Source organism: Rhinoderma darwinii, chromosome 3, assembly GCF_050947455.1.
Source record: "Rhinoderma darwinii isolate aRhiDar2 chromosome 3, aRhiDar2.hap1, whole genome shotgun sequence".
NCBI classification, from domain to species: Eukaryota; Metazoa; Chordata; class Amphibia; order Anura; family Rhinodermatidae; genus Rhinoderma; species Rhinoderma darwinii.
This window is the reverse complement of record NC_134689.1, coordinates 290,870,542-290,892,845: the sequence shown is the minus strand read 5'-3', so window position 1 is coordinate 290,892,845 and position 22,304 is coordinate 290,870,542. Positions and strand designations below refer to the sequence as shown.

General features: G+C 42.3%; 1 protein-coding gene across 1 annotated transcript in view; it reads right to left on the bottom strand.

Moving 5' to 3' along the window:
- LOC142750442 (transient receptor potential cation channel subfamily M member 7-like) overlaps nt 1-22,304 on the bottom strand; it is a 94,850-nt gene that overhangs the window by 58,525 nt on the left and 14,021 nt on the right. The window contains exons 6-17 of the mRNA XM_075859443.1: nt 16,369-16,407; nt 16,078-16,258; nt 15,668-15,881; nt 15,436-15,560; nt 15,180-15,351; nt 14,827-15,001; nt 14,605-14,728; nt 13,651-13,723; nt 11,416-11,516; nt 11,137-11,271; nt 6,848-6,901; nt 5,262-5,393 (exon numbers count right to left, since the gene is read on the bottom strand). Of these exons, the coding sequence (XP_075715558.1) occupies nt 5,262-5,393; nt 6,848-6,901; nt 11,137-11,271; nt 11,416-11,516; nt 13,651-13,723; nt 14,605-14,728; nt 14,827-15,001; nt 15,180-15,351; nt 15,436-15,560; nt 15,668-15,881; nt 16,078-16,258; nt 16,369-16,407 (1,525 nt within the window). The remainder of the gene's footprint in view (nt 1-5,261; nt 5,394-6,847; nt 6,902-11,136; nt 11,272-11,415; nt 11,517-13,650; nt 13,724-14,604; nt 14,729-14,826; nt 15,002-15,179; nt 15,352-15,435; nt 15,561-15,667; nt 15,882-16,077; nt 16,259-16,368; nt 16,408-22,304) is intronic.

Sequence of the window (22,304 nt, the reverse complement as noted above, 5' to 3'; positions counted from 1 at the left end):
TTCTTGATAACCACCTCTTGAAATTCCAGGAAAGTTCCCCTCTGGCCTGCACATCGACGTAGCACGTACACATTGTACAATGCTATCTGTATGAGGTGCCCGGCCAGCTTCTTATACCACACCGCATGGCGCTGTAGGGCTTCAGGACTTGATCTGACAAGTCCACCCCTCCCATGTACCTATTGTAGCCCAGGATGCAGTCTGGTTTGGGGGTCTCTGTACTGGCACCTTGTATAGGTACATGGGTACTGGTGTGACATCTCTCTTGTTTTGTACTTGACACACAATATGTTGCTGCTAGAATGTGCCCTGCTCTCACCCCTTCTTGTTTGCCCTGCAGAGTCTTAGGGAGGCCTCTCAGGTTTCTTCTAGCAGTGCCGCATGTCGCAGGACTTCTGGAAGCGAGGCAGTTGAAGAGTGGGACGCTGGTATAAAAATTATCCAGGCAGAGGTGGTAACCCTGGTCCAGCAGTGGGTGCACCAGATCCCACAAAATGTTTGCATTAACTCCCAGTAAGGGGGGGCATTATGGGGTTTGAATACTGGTGTCCTTCCCTTTATAATTTGTAGGCATACCCTGATGCACTCTCGCAGCTTATACATCTTCACGCCATACCTTGCCTTCTTACCCGGCAGGTACTCGCGGAATTGAACCCTCCCTTTAAAATCTACCAAGGACTCATCAATAGAAATACACTTCTCGGGGGTGAATGCTTTGGAAAACCGGGCACTGAAACGGTCTAATAGGGTTCTCCGTTTATACAAACGGTCGAAACTGGGGTCATCTCGGGGTGGGCATGGCTCATAATGTAAGAAGCGAAGTATTGCCTAATTTATTTATTTTTTTAGGTTCTAGTTCAGTTGCTTTGAGGGGCCCATATATTAGAAACCCCTATGAAACACCCCATTTTAGAAACTAGACCCCTCAAAGTATTCACAACAACATTTAGAAAGTTTATGAACCCTTTAGGTGTTTCACAGGAATTTAGAGCAAAGTAGAGGTGAAATTTACTTTTGTTTTTTGTCAGAAAATCCTCTTTATACCATTTTTTTTTTATAACACAAAAGGTTTTACCAGAGAAACGCAAATTAATACTTATTGCCCAGATTTTGCAGTTTAGAGAAATATCCCACACGTGGCCCTAGTGCGGTAATGGACTGAAGCACCGGCCTCCGAAGCAAAGGAGCCCCTAGCGGATTTTGAGCCCTCCTTTTTATTAGGCACCATGTCCGGTTTGAAGAGGTCTTGTGGTGCCAAAACAGTGGAAACCCCCCCAAAAGTGACCCCATTTTGGAAACTAGACCCCTTGAGGAATTCATTGTAGTTTTCTTGGGGTGCATGCGGCTTTTTGATCAGTTTTTATTCTATTTTTAAGTGGCGTGGTGACTAAAAAACAGCAATTCTACTATTGTTTTTTTATTCTATTTTTTTTACAGCGTGCACCGTGCGCTATAAATGACATTCACTTTATTCTGCGGGGCGATACGATTACGGCGATACCAGATGTTTATAGTTTTTTTATGTCTTATGGCGTTTGCACAATAAAATACGTTTTGTAAAAAATCATTCACTTTTTGTTTTATCATACTCTAAGAGCCATAACGTTTTTATTTTTCCATCAAGAAAGCTGTGCGAGGACTTATTTTTTGCGTAACGAACTGTAGTTTCGATCAGTACCATTTTTAGGTACATGCGACTTTTTCATCTCTTTTTATTCCATTTTTTGGGAGGTGAAGTGACCAAACAATTGTGATTCTGGTACGGTTTATTATTATTTTCTTTTACGGCGTTCACCACGCGGGATAAATAACGAAATAATTTTGTAGTTCAGGCCGTTACGGACGCGGCGATACCAATTATGTATAGTTTATTTGTTTGTTTATATATTTTTAATAATAATAAAGGACTGATAAGGGAAAAGGGGGGATTTTTACTTTTATTACTTTTAAAACTTTTATTTTCTTATTTTTACACATCTTTTTTTAACTTTTTTTTAACTTTATTACTTTGTCCCACTAGGGGACATGAGGGCAGGAGGCCCTGATCGCTAATCTAATACACTGCACTACATGCGTAGTGCAGTGTATTAGCGATGTCAGCTACTCACTGACAGCAAGCATAGTGGGTCCTGACTTCGTCAGGACCCACTAGGCTTCCGTCGATGGCAGAGCCGGACGCCATTGTTTGGTGTACGGTTGCCATAGTCACCATCGCCAGCCGCTATCGCGTAGCAGGCTGGCGATTGTAGCTTAACCCCTAAAAAGCCGTGATCCCTATTGAACACGGCTTTTCAGGGGTTAATCAGCGGGGACACAGCGATCGGTTCCCGCTGTAGGAGCTGCGGCAGCTGCTGTACGAGACAGCAGCTGTCACAGCTCCTGTATGTGTCGGGAGGACGGCCGAAATGGCCGTTACTCCCGCGACGTACTATTCCGTCGCTGAGCGCGAACGTATTGGTTAGCGCGACGGAATAGTACGTCGCTGAGCGCGAAGGGGTTAAAGGTTCTGTGACATAAGGCTGTATTCACATCAGCGTTCCTTTCCGCTAAGTGATTCCGTCTGAGGTTTCCATCAGGTTAACCCCTCAACGGAAAGGCAAACTGAAACCTTAGCTTCCGTTTCCCTCACCATTGAAGTCAATGGTGACAGAAACCTGGCTAATGGTTTCCGTTTGTCACCGTTGTGACAGGGTTCCTTCGTTTTGACGGAATCAATAGCGCAGTCGACCATTAGCTAGGTTTCCATCACCATTACACGACGGCAACCTCAGACGGAACCCCTCAACGGAAGGGCAACGCTGATGTGAACAGGCCCTTACTGTAAAAATTATTCCTGTGCAGTGACTTCACTGTGTGCATTTTCAGGGGAATAAGTATATGAGATGTTGGGATCTGTTGCCTGAGATGGCCCAATGGTTCCTCTGCCACATAGGAGGAGAACAGTATAATAAATTTCAAGTAAAGTTGGGGGGCCTGTTTCAGATTTTGCATCAGGACCCAGGAACACTACGTTTCTGGACTTAATAAAACTAAGAAAGAAAACACTTATTGACTTATATAGGAATGTGTTTTGAGCAAACTCTGTGACAAGTGCAAAGGACACTGTAGGGAGGGGGAGTTGAGTTTGTTACTAAGATCTCCACCATTTTCAAAGTATTTTTGGGGATACACCATGTTATTCGGTCACACGTGAGTCACGGTAAAAATTATGGGATCACTGCGTCGCAATGCAACCAAATATTATTGTGTAGCCCCAGTCTAAACCAGTACTCAGGGGCGTAGTTGGGGGAGGCAGGCGGGGCTTGTGCCCCGGGCGCAACTAGAGGGGAAGGAAGGGGGGTGCTGGGCCGGGCAGCACGGGCATTGTTTGCAACTGTCCCAAATTTACAGAATCAGTCCCGCCAAATTACTGTCCCGGCAACTGCCATATTCAATTATAGCTGTGTCCACAGATACAATTGAATATTATGACAGAGCAGGAAACTATCCGCTCCCTGTCTGACATTCACTCCTCCTGTAGTGGAATCCATGACCAGAGCATTGCCAACACTCTGGGCCGGGGTTACCGCTCATAGAGGGAGCCCCTGACATCACTGTCCATATATGGACAGTGAAGTCAGGAGCTCCTCCTGGATCAGAATCCCCGACCAGAGCATTGCCGACACTCTGGCCAGGAATTACGCTCCTGGAGAAGCCCCTGACATCACTAGCCATGTATGGACAGTGACATCAGGGGCTCCTCCAAAAGCTGAATAACCTGCCAGAGCGTTGGCTACGCTCTGGCTGGGGATTCTACTCCTAGAGTGAGTCCCAATGGTGCTATCTATGGGGGGGAGGGTTATCCCCTATCTACAGTGGGGTGTGTGTGCATTATCTCTAAGGACGTGTGTGTGCATTATCTACAAGGGGGTGTGTGTGGCACTATCTACAAGGGGGTGTGTGTGGCACTATCTACAAGGGGATGTGTGTGGCACTATCTACAAGGGGGTGTGTGTGTGGCACTATCTACAATGGGGTTTGTGTGTGGCACTATCTACAAGGGGTGTGTGTGGCACTATCTACAAGGGGGTGTGTGTGGCATTATCTACAATGGGGTGTGTGTGTGTGTGTGTGTGTGTGTGGCACTATCTACAAGGGGGTGTGTGTGGCACTATCTACAAGGGTGTGTGTGTGGCACTATCTACAAGGGGTGTGTGTGGCACTATCTACAAGGAGTATATGTGGTATGATCTACTAGGGGGGCAGTGTTGCACTATATACAGGGGTCTGTGTGGCCTTTTCGACATAGGGGGCTGTGTGGCACGATCTACAGGGGGGCTGTGTGGCATGATCTACAGGGGGGCTGTGTGGCACGATCTACAGGGGGGCTGTGTGGCACGATCTACAAGCAGGGGGCTGTGTGGCACTTTCTACAAGGGGGGTGTGTGGCAGTATCTACAAGAAGAGGATGTTCATTATGTCACCATATAGTCTTATAAGCCTCAGTTATAAAATCTGTTTTAGTTAGGCACACTGACCTCTTTCATTTATTTTCTTTTAATTTATTGTTATGTTAACTACCTTATATAACTATATTGCTTGTAAAATGTCCAGATGGTATTATGCTCGAGTTACACAAAAACAATTACACCTCAATGATTGGAAGAGAAAACAAACATAGCGAGGGGGAAGGAGATGTTGGAAAAGAAGTTGGGGGGGGGGGGCACCAAAGTACATCTTTGCCCTGGGTGCAGGAGGACCTAGCTACGCGTCTGCCAATACTTATTTATTTAGAACTGATTAAATTTTATTTAAGCTGAAAGTCCTCTTAAACAGAGAAATACAATATTTTAATATGAACCTAAAAGATACACTATAACAATTGTAATATTTAGTATTGACATTATGCCCATTATAGGCATATATTTTGTATAAATTGCCCCAGCGTGTTTCAGGCACTTTTATTTAACTTTTTCCCCTTTTAACTATTTTCTCATCATTTCTTACAGGAGCTGCACCTCAATACAGCTCCTGTCTTTCACACCATATTAATAAAGCCTGGCTTGCGGCCTTTATATTGCGTGGTTCAGTACCACATATAAGCTGGCCATACAAGTGAGATAACTGTTGGCTACATGCTTTCTTTCATCCAACAGATATTTCTCCAATGTATGCCTCTTTTTTAAAAAAAAATATTATATCTGGGTAGAATCTTTAGATCTATAGCCAGCTCAAGTATATTGCCTGATGCCCAACTCATGACAATGCAATTTAGTAAATACCTGGTTTAAAAGTTTGTACATAGTTCTAAAGCTTTTCTTGGTGTAGCTGCATCTAAAAGTTCCACCCATAAGATATTCAATCACTAGTCCTACGTCCATGAGAGTGATCTTGTATTCTGATGATAGTTTACCCTGAAATAAAGCCGATGTTACAAAACTGTGTCAAATAGATTAAAGAGGCTCTGTCACCAGATTTTGCAACCCCTATCTGCTATTGCAGCAGATAGGCGCTGCAATGTAGATTACAGTAACGTTTTTATTTTTAAAAAACGAGCATTTTTGGCCAAGTTATGACCATTTTTGTATTTATGCAAATGAGGCTTGCAAAAGTACAACTGGGCGTGTTGAAAAGTAAAAGTACAACTGGGCGTGTATTATGTGCGTACATCGGGGCGTTTTTACTACTTTTACTAGCTGGCCGTTCTGACGAGAAGTATCATCCACTTCTCTACACAACGCCCAGCTTCTGCCAGATCACGCTGTGACGTCACTCACAGGTCCTGCATCGTGTCGGCCACATCGGCACCAGAGGCTACAGTTGATTCTGCAGCAGCATCAGCGTTTGCAGGTAAGTAGCTACATCGACTTACCTGCAAACGTGGATGCTGCTGCAGAATCAACAGTAGCCTCTGGTGCCGATGTGGCCGACACGATGCAGGACCTGTGAGTGACGTCACAGATCTGCACTGCCAGAAGCTGGGCGTTGTGAAGAGAAGTGGATGATACTTCTATACACAACGCCCAGCTAGTAAAAGTAGTAAACACGCCCCGATGTACGCACATAATACACGCCCAGTTGTACTTTTACTTTTCAACACGCCCAGTTGTACTTTTGCAAGCCTCATTTGCATAAATACAAAAATGGTCATAACTTGGCCAAAAATGCTCGTTTTTTTAAAAATAAAAACGTTACTGTAATCTACATTGCAGCGCCTATCTGCTGCAATAGCAGATAGGGGTTGCAAAATCTGGTGACAGAGCCTCTTTAAATGAACACATTAATAAGAAAAAAGCAGCGGGAGACAATAAGCACATCTATATTGACATATTAAGACATCTAAACATACTTGGCCATATATCTTTACCCATTGTTGCCATAACATTGTGTGTTACATTGCAATTTCCTAATAGTTAGGAATTCCAAAGTTGAGCTACACAATCATATCCTTAAAGGGGCTGTCCCACAATTAAATATTGCATTTATTTTTAAGACCAACCAAAACATAAAACTTTTTCAATTGGAATCATTTTAAAAAATACTCCTGTGTCGAGATATTAAAATAAAAAACTGGAAGAGGGAGCATAGACCTTAAATTTGGTCGTGTAAACAAGCCCTATATGTATGTGAACATGCCTACCCCCTATCCAGGCCATGGCTAAATGAGATTTGCAGCCCTCTGATGGAGTCATGGGCCCTGTTTGAGGCCCCCCATAATGTGACTGGCTTAGCACTGTTCCACACAAACTCAAAAAGTAGGAAAGCAAATCCAAACATTTATAAATATTCTTTTTTTTTTTTTTTTTTACAACACTGGAAAATAAGAAAAGGTTCGGTAGCTCTTGTACAATATATAGTAGCTGGGTACCTTCTTGACATTCTGGATGAGATGTAGTATGGTGTCATTACTTGAATTGTATGCCTGAAACAGGTAAAACAAGGTATGTAACTGCTAAAAATATCAACTCTTTAAATACAAAGCTTTCATTACCATGCTATCTAACAGATGTGCAATTCATATATGTTTCTACATCTGGTTGCAATATGTTGAATCATCCATCCAGAAACTCATTCCAAAGCACATATTGTAGGACAAAATTCAAGACAAGTGTTGACTGGGCATTCACTTTGTATAGCTCACATGACAGGTATTGAAGTCTAGTACTTGTGACATGGATGTGAACTACATTTCCTATCATTTAAGATTCTTCGATGTTTTCATTGAACGTGCATGGCTGTCATTGCATCCTCTACATCCCCCAGCCTCGAGAGGCAATTCTTATGTTTAATGAATCATATCAGCACTCTACTTGTCGTGTCATTTCCTAAAAAACAAGTGTATGACAAGTATAGCCAAGACACCTGCTCCCTTCATAGTAGTGGATTTATAGTGCCATTTGCCCATAGAAAAGAGATTGTATCCCCTTCTCTAAACTTTATAGGAGAAAAAAATGTGACCTAAGCGCTTCAAAAAGTTGCAAACAGGCAAAGTTTGGGGAAAAAATTGGATTAATTCAAATTCCTATGACCATGAGAAAGAGTTAAATAATTTATCATCAGTTACCAAAACATGAATAATATCAAGACTAAAAATTTTTGGTTACTGAAAGTATTGTTGCCTTGTGTACATAATCACAAAGAGTAATGGGTTAAAGAGGCTCTGTCACCAGATTTTGCAACCCCTATCTGCTATTGCAGCAGATAGGCGCTGCAATGTAGATTACAGTAACGTTTTTATTTTTAAAAAACTAGCATTTTTGGCCAAGTTATGACCATTTTTGTATTTATGCAAATGAGGCTTGCAAAAGTCCAAGTGGGCGTGTTTAAAGTAAAAGTCCAACTGGGCGTGTATTATGTGCGTACATCGGGGCGTTTTTACTACTTTTACTAGCTGGGCGTTCTGACGAGAAGTATCATCCACTTCTCTTCAGAACGCCCAGCTTCTGGCAGTGCAGACACAGAGCGTGTTCTCGAGAGATCACGCTGTGACGTCACTCACTTCCTGCCCCAGGTCCTGCATCGTGTCGGCCACATCGGCACCAGAGGCTACAGTTGATTCTGCAGCAGCATCAGCGTTTGCAGGTAAGTAGCTACATCGACTTACCTGCAAACGCTGATGCTGCTGCAGAATCAACTGTAGCCTCTGGTGCCGATGTGTCCTCGCTCGTCCAACACGATGCAGGACCTGGGGCAGGAAGTGAGTGACGTCACAGCGTGATCTCTCGAAAACACGCTGTGTGTCTGTGCACTGCCAGAAGCTGGGCGTTGTGAAGAGAAGTGGATGATACTTCTCGTCAGAACGCCCAGCTAGTAAAAGTAGTAAAAACGCCCCGATGTACGCACATAATACACGCCCAGTTGGACTTTTACGTTAAACACGCCCACTTGGACTTTTGCAAGCCTCATTTGCATAAATACAAAAATGGTCATAACTTGGCCAAAAATGCTAGTTTTTTAAAAATAAAAACGTTACTGTAATCTACATTGCAGCGCCGAACTGCTGCAATAGCAGATAGGGGTTGCAAAATCTGGTGACAGAGCCTCTTTAAGTCCATACTTGGTAGAACAAGAGAGTATTTGTAAACATATAATGTCCCCTCTTTGTGTAATTTATTAGCCACGCAATCGTTGGAATATATAGAGTAGAATATGACGTGGTCTATGGATACAAGAACACAAAAAATTCTAGATCAGACATTTTGAATTTCATTTCTATCCCTAGGCAACACAAGCTTATGGGAAATGTATAAATTGTTTGAAGGGTCTGCATCTTGAGATGGCATTTGCTAAATTCCAATACAAGTGCATCCAGTTTGGGATGTTTTGTGGATGTAAAAGAAGAAGACCACTGTGTTGGACAAAAATTGTTGTTCTACCTCAAGTCTCGGTCGTGTTTAGTATGTTCTTAATGATCATTTTAATGTCAGGTATTCAGGTTAATAAGACTCCTCTATGGCTTGTTTTAGCTACTGGCAAATAACAGAAGTTTCACCGGAAATATAGTAACCTACAGTAGGGATCTTTAACGGAGAGATCACATCTTGCAGACATTAATATTTATGCTTTAGAGAACATCCTCCATTCCAAAAACTTCAGGAGAAACAGAGATGTCCAGATTTTCTCTCTGCTGTAATACCCATATTTTCCTTCTCATATTTACTGAATAAATGAATATATTGTGCATGTCATGATCCATGAAGCATTACGGACTTGCACCTGCCGGTGAGTTTCTCTTCAGTCCAAGAGCAGCATAGTCTTCCATACAAAATATCTTTGTATATATCGTATTATAAATTGATGTATCTAAAGGTGGAGATATTTAGATATACCATATGTGCCTAAACTGAAATACTGTGAGGCCAGAGGATGCAAGCCATGATTTGAAATTCTTGTTTGATGTGGAAATCTTGTATAAATGAGTAAATTAAATTTTAGCAGATGTGCTACTAATATACGAGGGAAAATGTGAAAATATCAACAAAAGAGTATAAGGATCTTCTTCTGAAATGAACCAATGGACTGATTAGAGAAAGTCCTACAAAGTGAGAAAATTGACTTAACCCATCAGTGTGTACCAGGTTACGATTAAATGGAAACTACTTTTATGGAGACATTTTTGGTGATCAACATATTCAAACATGAACCAGAAAAGGTATTGGTAGGGGCTTTGAACAAAATATATAGAGTGCCTTGCGAAAGTATTCCACCTGCTTGGTGTTTTTATTGTTTTCTTGCATTACATTCTTGACTTAAAATGAATTTTTGGGGGGTTTGTGCCATTTGATTTACAAAACATGCCTACCACTTTGAGGGTGGAAAATATATTTTACTGTGACACAAATAATAATTGAAGGGGTTATCTGTGATTTTCAAATTCATGGCTTATCCCTGGGATAGGCCATAAATATAAGATCGGGGGGGATCTGACTCTCAGCACCCTCGCTGATCAGCAGTTTGAAAGGGCCACGGCGTTCGTTTCATTGGTTTAATTTTTGTTTGTACGTGCACATGCCGTTACTTTCATAGCGGCTGTGCGCGTTATTGCAGCACTGTCTTATTCACTTGAACGGGACAGCACTGCAATACCTGCACAGTCTTAAATTCACGCCCCAGATTCTCACTTGGATTGTAGTCTGGGCTTTGACTTGACCATTCCAAGACATTTAAATGTTTCCCGGTAAACCCCTCCAGTGTAGCTTTAAAAGTGTATGACGCTGATTTGTCCGCGTCATACACTTCTATTCACAACGCCCAGTTGGTAAAACGAGAAAACACGCCCAGTTGGTAAAAACACAATACATGCCCAGTTGGTAAAACGAGAAAACACGCCCAGTTGTCCATTGAAAAGCTCATTTGCATAAATCTAAAATTGCTCATAACCTGGGCAAAAATGATTGTTTTAAAAAAAAAAAACAAAAAACTTTACTGTTATCTACATTGCAGCGCCAATCACATGCAATAGGAGATAGGGATTTTATAATCTGGTGACAGAGCCTCTTTAATGGTGCTCCGTGGGATATTCAAAGTTTGATCTAAACTTCACAACTTTGTCTCTGACCTGTTTGGAGAGCTCCTTGGTCTTCATGTTATTTGCTTAGTGGTGATGTAGACTCAGGGGCCTTTCAGAGCAGGTGTATTTATACTGATGTCATGTGACAGGTCATGTGACACTTTGCACAAAGGGGGACCTTATTCAACCAATTACGTGACTTGTGAAGTTAATTCGTTGATCAGACAATATTTAGGGGTTTCATAACAAAGGGGATGAATACATAAGCACTCATAACTTTTCAGTTTAGTGTTGTTGTTGTTGTTATATATTTTTTTTTAAACTAGGTCTTTTTTTTCTATTCCACTGTAACAATTTTAACTTTTTTGTCAAGTCCATTACATAAAATCAAATTAAAAATCTATTTTAATACAGGTTGTGATGCCACCAAACAGAAAAAACACGATGGGGGAGGGGGGTTTGAATACTTTCACAATGCACCACATGTGAAAACATTTTGCAAGGAACTATATATTTTATGTGCGTTATATAAAACCCAAGTCATCAAACGGATATTGGTATAATTTCGCATTGTCATCAAGAAAACCCATTTTCTTAATTATAGCGTCTGCTATATATTATAGTGTTGTGAAATTCTGAGTACTTACTGCATTGTACAATTCCTCCAGCCTGGGGATTGTTAGAAACCTGTGCATACTGACGCCATGCTCTATGAGAAGTTGGACAAATGCCACTCTGTCCATTACAAGCGCATCCATCATGGCTTGTTCCAGTGGTGCCGTCTGTTGCAATGAATCGTAAATTAGTTTATTATAAACTTAGTAAAAAGTAATAGTATGTTTTATGTCAGCCTAAAACTATGCAGATGAGTAAATACACTTAGCATGATTTTTATTCATATTCATAGATTTATAATGTATACATACCAACCACTGTTGTCCATGTATAAAAATATAATTTTTGGCAATATCTACTCTGTCCCAGGCCAAGGCCAGAACAAGCTGATCATATGGAGACACATTTGTACCTGAAAGCAAAGAAAAAAAAGTTGTGTAACTTTACATTAAAATGACTATATCAGTTTGTCAATGTATCAGCATATTTTAAGTGTAATGTTGGCAATAGCGTAAATCAAACTTCATACAGCAAGGAGACAGCCATTAAATTGGAACCTAATCGATGAATCACTGTCTGTGGCAGTCTGATGCATGCTGCAGTGCCAGCTCGAGGTGTATGTGGGCTCTAGGAATCACAGTGGCCCTCTGTCTACGCCACACACAGCTTAAAGAGGCTCTGTCACCAGATTTTCAAACCCCTATCTCCTATTGCAGAAGATCGGCGCTGCAATGTAGATAACAGTAACGTTTTGGTTTTTTTTTAAACGAGAATTTTTGGCCAAGTTATGAGCATTTTTATATTTATGCAAATGAGCCTTTCTTAAAGAGGCTCTGTCACCAGATTTTGCAACCCCTATCTGCTATTGCAGCAGATAGGCGCTGCAATGTAGATTACAGTAACGTTTTTATTTTTAAAAAATTAGCATTTTTGGCCAAGTTATGACCATTTTTTTATTTATGCAAATGAGGCTTGCAAAAGTCCAAGTGGTTGTGTTTAAAGTAAAAGTCCAAGTGGGCGTGTATTATGTGCGTACATCGGGGCGTTTTTGCTACTTTTACTAGCTGGGCGTTCTGACGAGCAGTATCATCCACTTCTCTTCAGAACGCCCAGCTTCTGGCAGTGCAGACACACAGCGTGTTCTCGAGAGATCACGCTGTGACGTCACTCACTTCCTGCCCCAGGTCCTGCATCGTGTCGGCCACATCGGCACCAGAGGCTACAGTTGATTCTGCAGCAGCATCAGCGTTTGCAGGTAAGTAGCTACATCGACTTACCTGCAAACGCCGATGCTGCTGTAGAATCAACGGTAGCCTCTGGTGCCGATGTGTCCTCGCTCGTCCGACATGATGCAGGACCTGGGGCAGGAAGTGAGTGACGTCACAGCGTGATCTCTCGAGAACACGCTGTGTGTCTGCACTGCCAGAAGCTGGGCGTTCTGAAGAGAAGTGGATGATACTTCTCGTCAGAACGCCCAGCTAGTAAAAGTAGTAAAAACGCCCCGATGTACGCACATAATACATGCCCACTTGGACTTTTACTTTAAACACGCCCACTTGGACTTTTGCAAGCCTCATTTGCATAAATACAAAAATGGTCATAACTTGGCCAAAAATGCTCGTTTTTTAAAAATAAAAACGTTACTGTAATCTACATTGCAGTGCCTTTCTGCTGCAATAGCAGATAGGGGTTGCAAAATCTGGTGACAGAGCCTCTTTAAGTACAACTGGGTGTGTTTAAAGTTAAGTACAACTGGGCGTGTATTGTGTATGTACATCTGGGCGTTTTTACTTGTTTTACTAGCTGGGCGTTGTGAATAGAAGTGTATGATGCGGACGAATCAGCATCATCCAATTCTCTTCGTTAACACCCAGCTTCTGGCAGTGCACAGACACACAGCGTGTTCTTGAGAGATCACGCTGTGACGTCACTTCCTGCCCCAGGTCCTGCATCGTGTCGGACGAGCGAGGACACATCGGCACCAGGCGACAGAAGCTACAGTTGATTCTGCAGCAGCATCGGCGTTTGCAGGTAAGTCGATGTAGCCTCTGTCACCTGGTGCCGATGTGTCCTCGCTCGTCCTGGGTTTGAATCCAACCAATGACAACATCTGCATGTAGTTTGTACGTTCTCCCCGTGTTTGTGTGTGTTTCCATCAGGTGCCCTGGTTTACTCCCACACTACAAAAAAACATCTTACTGACAGGTTATTTCGATTGTTAACCCCTACTGGGGACGTAAGTACAACTTCTGTGCAGCACTTTGGAATATGTTGGTGCTATATAAGTAACTGAAATAATATGAGGAAAGCCAAGTCAGGCTTTGCAAATAAAATGTTTATGTTCACAGCCCCACCATGCAAATTGCAGGAACGTATCATTTAACTGGAACATCTTGCATCTCACTTAAATTAAATTTGGAAAATTAGGACATGTACACATCTATATATAGCCACACACATGTACTATATGCAAATATTTTGCTCACAGCGCAAACATTGTCATATAAAGCCTGACGACAATAATGAAAATTGGATTTGATACCGACTTTTTAACAGTGATGTAAGGATTGCAACATCAATATCTTGTTGTTCTTCGGGCCCAGCGTGGAATATAGTTATCTACAACAAACAATAAATATATCTAGCATAAATTAGCTTCACACATTGTTAAAATGTATATTAGAAAGGTATCATATTGCAAAAAATATGGTGATTCTGAGACCATTCGAGAGCTCCCCATTGTTGATATATGTGGTTTATTAATTGTTTGTATTATACTGTACATATCCAAAGATATATAACTAGGCAGATGGGAGTTAATAAATATGATTTGTTTCAATTACTTTTATTGAACATTTGTAACCAGAACAGAGGAAGAGTAAGTTAGGTAGAAGATAGAAAAGGCACATTTCAATTTAAATAAAGAAAAAAATTGACCAGTCCACAGAGTGAGGAAAGATAAGCCAGTGTATTGGTAGATCGCAAATGCTGGGTCTCCCATCCATCTGCTGTAATCTGCAGGGGAACCCTTCAGAAAGTGCTTATTTCCCCTGTAACACCCCCGCAGGGGACCTGAAGAATTACAAGGACCATATTTTAAAAAAACCAATATGTTTTGTGTAAGGCACAGATAAGACAGCTCCACCAGCACGTGAGATGCTCTTGAATTACTTTTTGTGGCTACACACTACTACAATATTTGTGACTGTTGTATATTCTGACTGCTACTATTCATAATTTATAAATTAAAGGAAACATAGAATTCATAAGATGCAAAAAAAATGGAAGTAAATGGCAAGATTTGTATATATATATATATATATATATATATATATATATATATATATATATATATATATGTATATATACATAATTTAAATTTGCAAAGCACCCTATTATATTTTGAAACACTCTATTAGGGAATTCTTAATTAACAGAGGGAGGTCCCCTGTTCAAGACCCTCAGGGCAGAGAACAACTACAAAGCATCACTGAACTCACAAGGTGCTTGGTCTTCATGCAGGCCATTAAAGTGTAGAACATGTGGATAGCTTCACTCTGATTGAGGCTGAACATTTTCTTTATGATGGCTATGACATCAGATTGTACACCCTCTAAAAGAGTTCTAGGAATAAATGAGGAACACAATATTAATGGCGTAATTTAATAATCATCATGACTGTTTTTCACTATTTTTCACAGTGATATAAATTATTATCTTACCCTTGACTCTCTGTCTGCTTATAAACAAATGCCAGGAGGTCTGCTGCTCTGCCACTCCCTTCACACACTACAACTGGCACCGGAGGTGTTTGTTGAAGATACTCATAGACGGTAGGGATAGTATTGGGACCACCTTCTAGTATTAGAGCTACAATTGGTATTCGCTTGCCAGTCCCTAAAAAATATATTGCATTTTAGCATTTCATAAAATGTCCTTAATAAATAAAATTGTATATATTCTATCTATAATTTATTGTTAAGCCAGTTGAAACACAGAAGTTACCAGTAATTTACAATGTCAAAGCAGATTCTACATTGAGAATTGTGTAACTACATAAAGGAAAAACACTTACTTGCATGAATTTGCTGCAGAGAGATTCTGCTTTCTAGTTCCTGTCGTATACGAATGTCTGCTCCATATTGTCCAACTGTTCCATCATCCACCAAGATGAAATGGGAGTGAGTGCTGTTGAGTAAATGGAGTTTGCTGAGAGGCTTCAGTAATGTCTGATATGGAGCTACAACCTTTAAGAAAACAAAGCACAGTTAAAACTTCAAATTCAAGAAAAAAAAAAAAAGAATTTGAAATGTTGGAGATTTTTGGCTTACATTTCTTCCACTCAAATCCTGTCTACCATCAATTAAACCCCATGGCGTTATTCCAATGGTGCACACCTTATGGCACAGATAGGAAGTGTGGTCCTTCAAAGCATTCCCAATATGTTCAGCAACACCTATAATGAAAAAGCTGTAGATATAAGGCAGGCAGCCAGCCCAATGTAAAGCTTTTGCATACTATAGTCCTGCACCAACAATTCTGCAATTGTGTCTGATCAGTTACCATTATTCACTCCTCCTGTCAATATCCAAGCTTTTGTGGTTTCTGCGGCTTTAGCAAGTCCCTTGGACAGTGCATCTTTAATACGAGGGTGAAGGTCAAATTTCTGTGTACCACCATGTACAGAAATAAGCAGTTTTGGAAGTTGCATTTTCCATTCATTGACCATGAGGTGAAGTATATCTTCAATCTTACTGTCACAAGATAATCTAACAAACTAAAAGAGATCGTAAGACATTTATTTGTAGTCAATGACTTGTAAACAAAAACTGTAAATCGTGTCTGCAATATATTTGTCTTATTTGAGTATCATTAGAATTTAGTCTATTTGGTCTATTATCCTGTTATAATATAATACATTTCCTTGGTTATTTATGATTCCTCTAAGGAATGATTTAAACAAATGTATTTACCTTGGCTTTGCAGCCTTGTGAACCACCTTGAAAGTCAATGGTGCCATATGCATTTGTAGGACTTTTCACTGTGTGCGTCTCCACTGTCCAAGCTGCTGACTCGTTTTGATCATCTGTAAGACTTATGCCAGCATTTTCAGCAACAAGTCTATGTTCTTTGATCAGACGGCCACAGCAACACCTGTTGATAAACACTAATATAAATATTCTATGTGTGTTCAAGTAACCTAGAAAGGCCCAGAAAGGAGATCTACACATACCATACAGTATTAATGATGCCTCAATACTTACCGGACAAGCTGCTGGCAAATCTGACACCCAGGGATACATCTGATGAGAGTGAACAAAAGATAGGTTAATAATTATATTTTATTGTATGTCTACTTTTTTTTAATCAGGATTTTAAATGTGTGTGAACATTGACAAAAAGTGTATTTTGATTAAATGTAATAATTATTTAATTCTATTTATTAAAATATATGTTCACCTCTGAGAACTATTTTAAAGTTTATATATAGATATACTGTTTTTTATATAGAAAATTAGGTCTAACTTTGTATATAACAACGGAAATGACCACTCCGTCACATGGCATGTCCGTCATAGTTTCTATAATTTTTCATTACAAAATAGTTCTAAACTTTTACACCAGGGCCCATTAGCCTACAGCTATGCCACTGCACTGCAGATCAGAGTGTGGAGGGGGAAAAGCACCCAAGTCATCAGGGAGGTAACACATCTGTGCAACACAAATCAGACTCTGTAGGAGGAGGAAGGAGGGTTCACACAATCCTCAGTTAAGGAGAGAAGAGATCCCTCATGGGCTGAAGGAGGAAACAGTACAGGAATTAAGCTGTGCAGATACATGTAAGCTAGTGAAGGCAGCAGCATCCTGGATTCATAGAACTCTCATCCAGCATGTAATACTAGAATGGACATGCCTACATGAGAAAAGTTATTAGTACACTGCATGGCTGGAACATTAAGCACAAAAATAAAGCAGCTCCAAATAATATATAGATCATGTGAAAAGATTTGCAGTTATCCTCATACTTCAGCTAACTTTATCTGTTTTATTGCCAGCAATCTAAGGTATAATCATACACGACAGATGCAGAAATGTCTGAGATTGTTCCTTTACTCTAAATGTGGTTTGCAGAAATCCTTGTGCATTCTGCAGAAACAATCCCATTCAAAGGAAATAAACAGAATTTCAGTCGCAGGAATTTCTGCAACAAATCTGCCAAGGGTAAATAACCCCTGAGAAAAATATCTGAACAACACAAGGAAATCGAGAGCTACTACTGTTCATGTGCAGAATATTTTTATGTATTGAGCACATGCATTGTTTTCCTATTCACTCTGTACTCATAGTCACCAAATATATAATAAAATATACCCTTATATTGCGCAGTGCTGATATTTAGAGTACCGTTCCAGTACAATATAGACACACATATAGAGAGGGTCATTAAAAAAAATCATACAGACAATATTTTGCAGTAAAGCTGCTTTCACATGATGAGGCATATAATTAGAGATCTTTTAATTAACCATATTGTGAGTAAATATTATCTAATAATATTGCTACTAAAGCAAAGGTTGTTTTCACAATAGAAGATACAATTTCTTAAACATTGGGGTATCTCACAGTTAATGGTGGATTGTCATATCAGTAAGGGATTTTCGGGATAGCCATGAATAAGGTGGTCTATGTCTAGTGGTCATCAAATTAAATGTTGGGGAAACATAAGAGATTTATATTCTGTTTTTACACATGGGACCTCTTGTCATGGTCTTCCCCTGCATACACTGAATGGCCACTTTATTAGAGACACCTGCCCTTTCACAATTAGAGCTTCCCTGTATGGAAAATAGGCACGTGACCCCAGAGTACAGCCTAAATCAAGTGAGCAAGTTTACCATGAATCAGTTTCAGTGTGAATCCACATTAGAATGTGAAAACAGAGTGATCTGAGCGACTTCAAATAAGGCATGGTCATCTAGACTAGCAAGGGGCCAGTATTTCAACATTGCCAACTTTGTGGGGTTTTCTTGTGTGATGGTGTCAAGCATATACCGAGAATGGTGGGATTGAGGAAAAACATCCAGCAAAAGGGAAACCTGTGGACATAAACCACTTGAAGACGAGAAGAGATCGAGAAGGATGGCAAAAATCGATGGCAAACAGGCGGTGCACAGTAAAGCAAATTACAAAACTGGTTCAGGTCTGGTCATTAACCCCTTAGGGACAAAGCTATTTTTGATTTTTGTTTTTCACTCCCCGTATTCCAAGAGCTATAACTTTTTTATTTTTCCGTCAATAAAGTGGTGTGAGGGCTTATGTTTTGCAGGAGGAGTTGTAGTTTCTTTTGGTACCATTTATAGTTCCATATAATGTACTGGGAAACTGAAAAAAATTATTTGCGGGCTGAAGTTGGAAAAAACTGAGATTCCTTAATTGTTTTTTGGGTTTAGTTTTTACGGCTTGCACCGTGCAGTAAAAATGACAACTTATCTTTATTCTGTGGCTCAATACGATTACGGTTATAGAAAATTTATATAGGTTTTTTTATATTTTACTACTTTTATTGATAAACACCAGCAGAAAAAATGGGACATAGAAAAACTTCAAAAACACAGAAAAGTCCATACTTACTAAGTGGGTAGGTGAAAACCCGTTCCCAGCAGGACGCAGGCAGGTAAAAAATGCTTCAGAAGGAGAGTGCATTAAATAGTGATAGCCACTCCCACTAGTCTTGAGGGGAGTGGCAACTAAGTGCTCACAAGCGTGCGATAAATGGGTGTCAGTATTAGTGTAGTACAAAGTGTGAATGTATGGTATAAAAGAACTGTGTGTGGTATAAAAGTGTCAAAACTGTGTGTGATAATGTAATAAAAAATAAATGTGATGAATGGGGGTCAGTCAGTGGCGTAACTACAGATGTAGCAGCCGTAGCGGCTGCTACGGGTCCCACAGCATTAGTGGGCATGGGCCCCCCTCCCATGGCTGGAGGCTCCGCTAGCAGCCGCTATGGCTGGTACAGCACGACGCCACTGAAGGGGTTGTTCCTACAAAAGACATGCATCCCCTATCCACGGGATAGGGGACACGTCGGATCGCTGGGACGCCCAGCGATAAGGAGAACAGGGGACCGAAAGTCCCTCGAAGTTCTCCATGACAAACCTCAGACTTCCGGAGTCTGTCGGCAGCTCCATAGAAATGAATCGTGCACCGGTCGCGCTTGTGCGCATGCGTGACCAACGCTCCTTTCCTTTTTATTGAATTGCGCAGACCCCGGAAGTCCGAGGTTTATCATGGAAGAACTTCGGGGGACTTTCGGTCCCCTGTTCTCCTTATCGCTGCCAGCGATCACACATGTATCCCCTATCATGTGGACAGGGGATGCATGTCTTTTGTAAGACAAACTATAGGCCGTTTTTTTTGCGGGGGGGCTACATGGCGTTACCTACAGGGGAGGGCTGTATGGCATTATCTACAGGGGGAGGGCTGTATGGCGTTATCTACAGGGGGAGGGCTGTATAACGTTATCTACAGGGGGAGGGCTGTTTGGCGTTATCTACAGGGGGCTGTATGGCATTATCTACAGGGGGAGGGCTCTATGGTGTTATCTACAGGGGGAGGGCTGTATGGCATTTTCTACAGGGGAAGGGCTGTATGGCGTTATCTACAGGAGGAGGGCTGTATGGCGTTATATACAGGGGGAGGGCTGTATGGCGTTATCTACACGGGGGGCTGTATGGCGTTATCTACAGGGAGAGGGCTGTATGGCGTTATCTACAGGGGAGGGCTGTATGGCGTTATCTACAGGGGGAGGGCTGCATGGCGTTTTCTACAGGGGGAGGGCTGTATGGCGTTATCTAAAGGGGAGGGCTGTATGGTGTTATCTACAGGGGGCTGTATGGCATTATCTACAGGGGGAGGGCTGTATGGTGTTATCTACAGGGGGGGCTGTATGACGTTATCTACAGGGGAGGGCTGTATGGCGTTATCTACAGGAGGAGGGCTGTATGGCATTATCTACAGGGGGAGAGCTGTATGGCGTTATCTACACGGGGGGCTGTATGGCGTTATCTAAAGGGGAGGGCTGTATGGCGTTATCTACAGGGGGAGGGCTGTATGGCGTTATCTACAGGGGGAGGGCTGTATGGCGTTTTTCTACAGGGGGAGGGCTGTATGGCGTTATCTACAGGAAGAGGGCTGTATGGCATTATCTACAGGAGGAGGGCTGTATGGCATTATCTACAGGGGGAGGGCTGTATGCCGTTATCTACACGGGGGGCTGTATGGCGTTATCTAAAGGGGAGGGCTGTATGGCGTTATCTACAGGGGGCTGTCTGGAATTATCTACAGGGGGAGGGCTGTATGGCGTTATCTAAAGGGGAGAGCTGTATGGTGTTATCTACAGGGGGCTGTCTGGCGTTATCTACAGGGGGGGGGCTGTATGGCGTTATCTACAGGGGGAGGGCTGTATGGCGTTATCTACAGGGGAGGGCTGTATGGTGTTATATACAGGGGGAGGGCTGTATGGTGTTATCTACAGGGGGCTGTATGGCGTTATATACAGGGGAGGTCTGTATGGCGTTATCTACAGGGGAGGGCTGTATGGCGTTATCTACAGGGGAAGGGCTCTATGGCGTTATCTACAGGGGAGGGCTGTATGGCGTTATGTACAAGGGGGCTGTATGACGTTTTCTACAGGGGGAGGGCTGTATGGCGTTATCTAAAGGGGAGGGCTGTATGGTGTTATCTACAGGGGGCTGTATGGCATTATCTACAGGGGGAGGGCTGTATGGTATTATCTACAGGGGGGGCTGTATGACGTTATCTACAGGGGAGGGCTGTATGGCGTTATCTACAGGAGGAGGGCTGTATGGCATTATCTACAGGGGGAGGGCTGTATGGCGTTATCTACACGGGGGGCTGTATGGCGTTATCTAAAGGGGAGGGCTGTATGGCGTTATCTACAGGGGGAGGGCTGTATGGCGTTATCTACAGGGGGAGGGCTGTATGGCATTTTCTACAGGGGGAGGGCTGTATGGCGTTATCTACAGGAAGAGGGCTGTATGGCATTATCTACAGGGGGAGGGCTGTATGCCGTTATCTACACGGGGGGCTGTATGGCGTTATCTAAAGGTGAGGGCTGTATGGCGTTATCTACAGGGGGCTGTCTGGAATTATCTACAGGGGGAGGGCTGTATGGCATTATCTACAGGGGGAGGGCTGTATGGCGTTATCTACAGGGGAGGGCTGTATGGCGTTTTCTACAGGGGGAGGGCTGTATGGCGTTATCTACAGGAAGAGGGCTGTATGGCATTATCTACAGGAGGAGGGCTGTATGGCATTATCTACAGGGGGAGGGCTGTATGCCGTTATCTACACGGGGGGCTGTATGGCGTTATCTAAAGGGGAGGGCTGTATGGCGTTATCTACAGGGGGCTGTCTGGAATTATCTACAGGGGGAGGGCTGTATGGCGTTATCTACAGGGGAGGGCTGTATGGCGTTATCTAAAGGGGAGAGCTGTATGGTGTTATCTACAGGGGGCTGTCTGGCGTTATCTACAGGGGGGGCTGTATGGCGTTATCTACAGGGGAGGGCTGTATGGTGTTATATACAGGGGGAGGGCTGTATGGCGTTATCTACAGGGGAGAGCTGTATGGCGTTATCTACAAGGTGGCTGTATGACGTTTTCTACAGGGGGAGGGCTGTATGGCGTTATCTAAAGGGGAGGGCTGTATGGTGTTATCTACAGGGGGCTGTATGGCATTATCTACAGGGGGAGGGCTGTATGGTGTTATCTACAGGGGGGCTGTATGATGTTATCTACAGGGGAGGGCTGTATGGCGTTATCTACAGGAGGAGGGCTGTATGGCATTATCTACAGGGGGAGGGCTGTATGGCGTTATCTACACGGGGGGCTGTATGGCGTTATCTAAAGGGGAGGGCTGTATGGCGTTATCTACAGGGGGAGGGCTGTATGGCGTTTTCTACAGGGGGAGGGCTGTATGGCGTTATCTACAGGAAGAGGGCTGTATGGCATTATCTACAGGAGGAGGGCTGTATGGCATTATCTACAGGGGGAGGGCTGTATGCCGTTATCTACACGGGGGGCTGTATGGCGTTATCTAAAGGGGAGGGCTGTATGGCGTTATCTACAGGGGGCTGTCTGGAATTATCTACAGGGGGAGGGCTGTATGGCGTTAT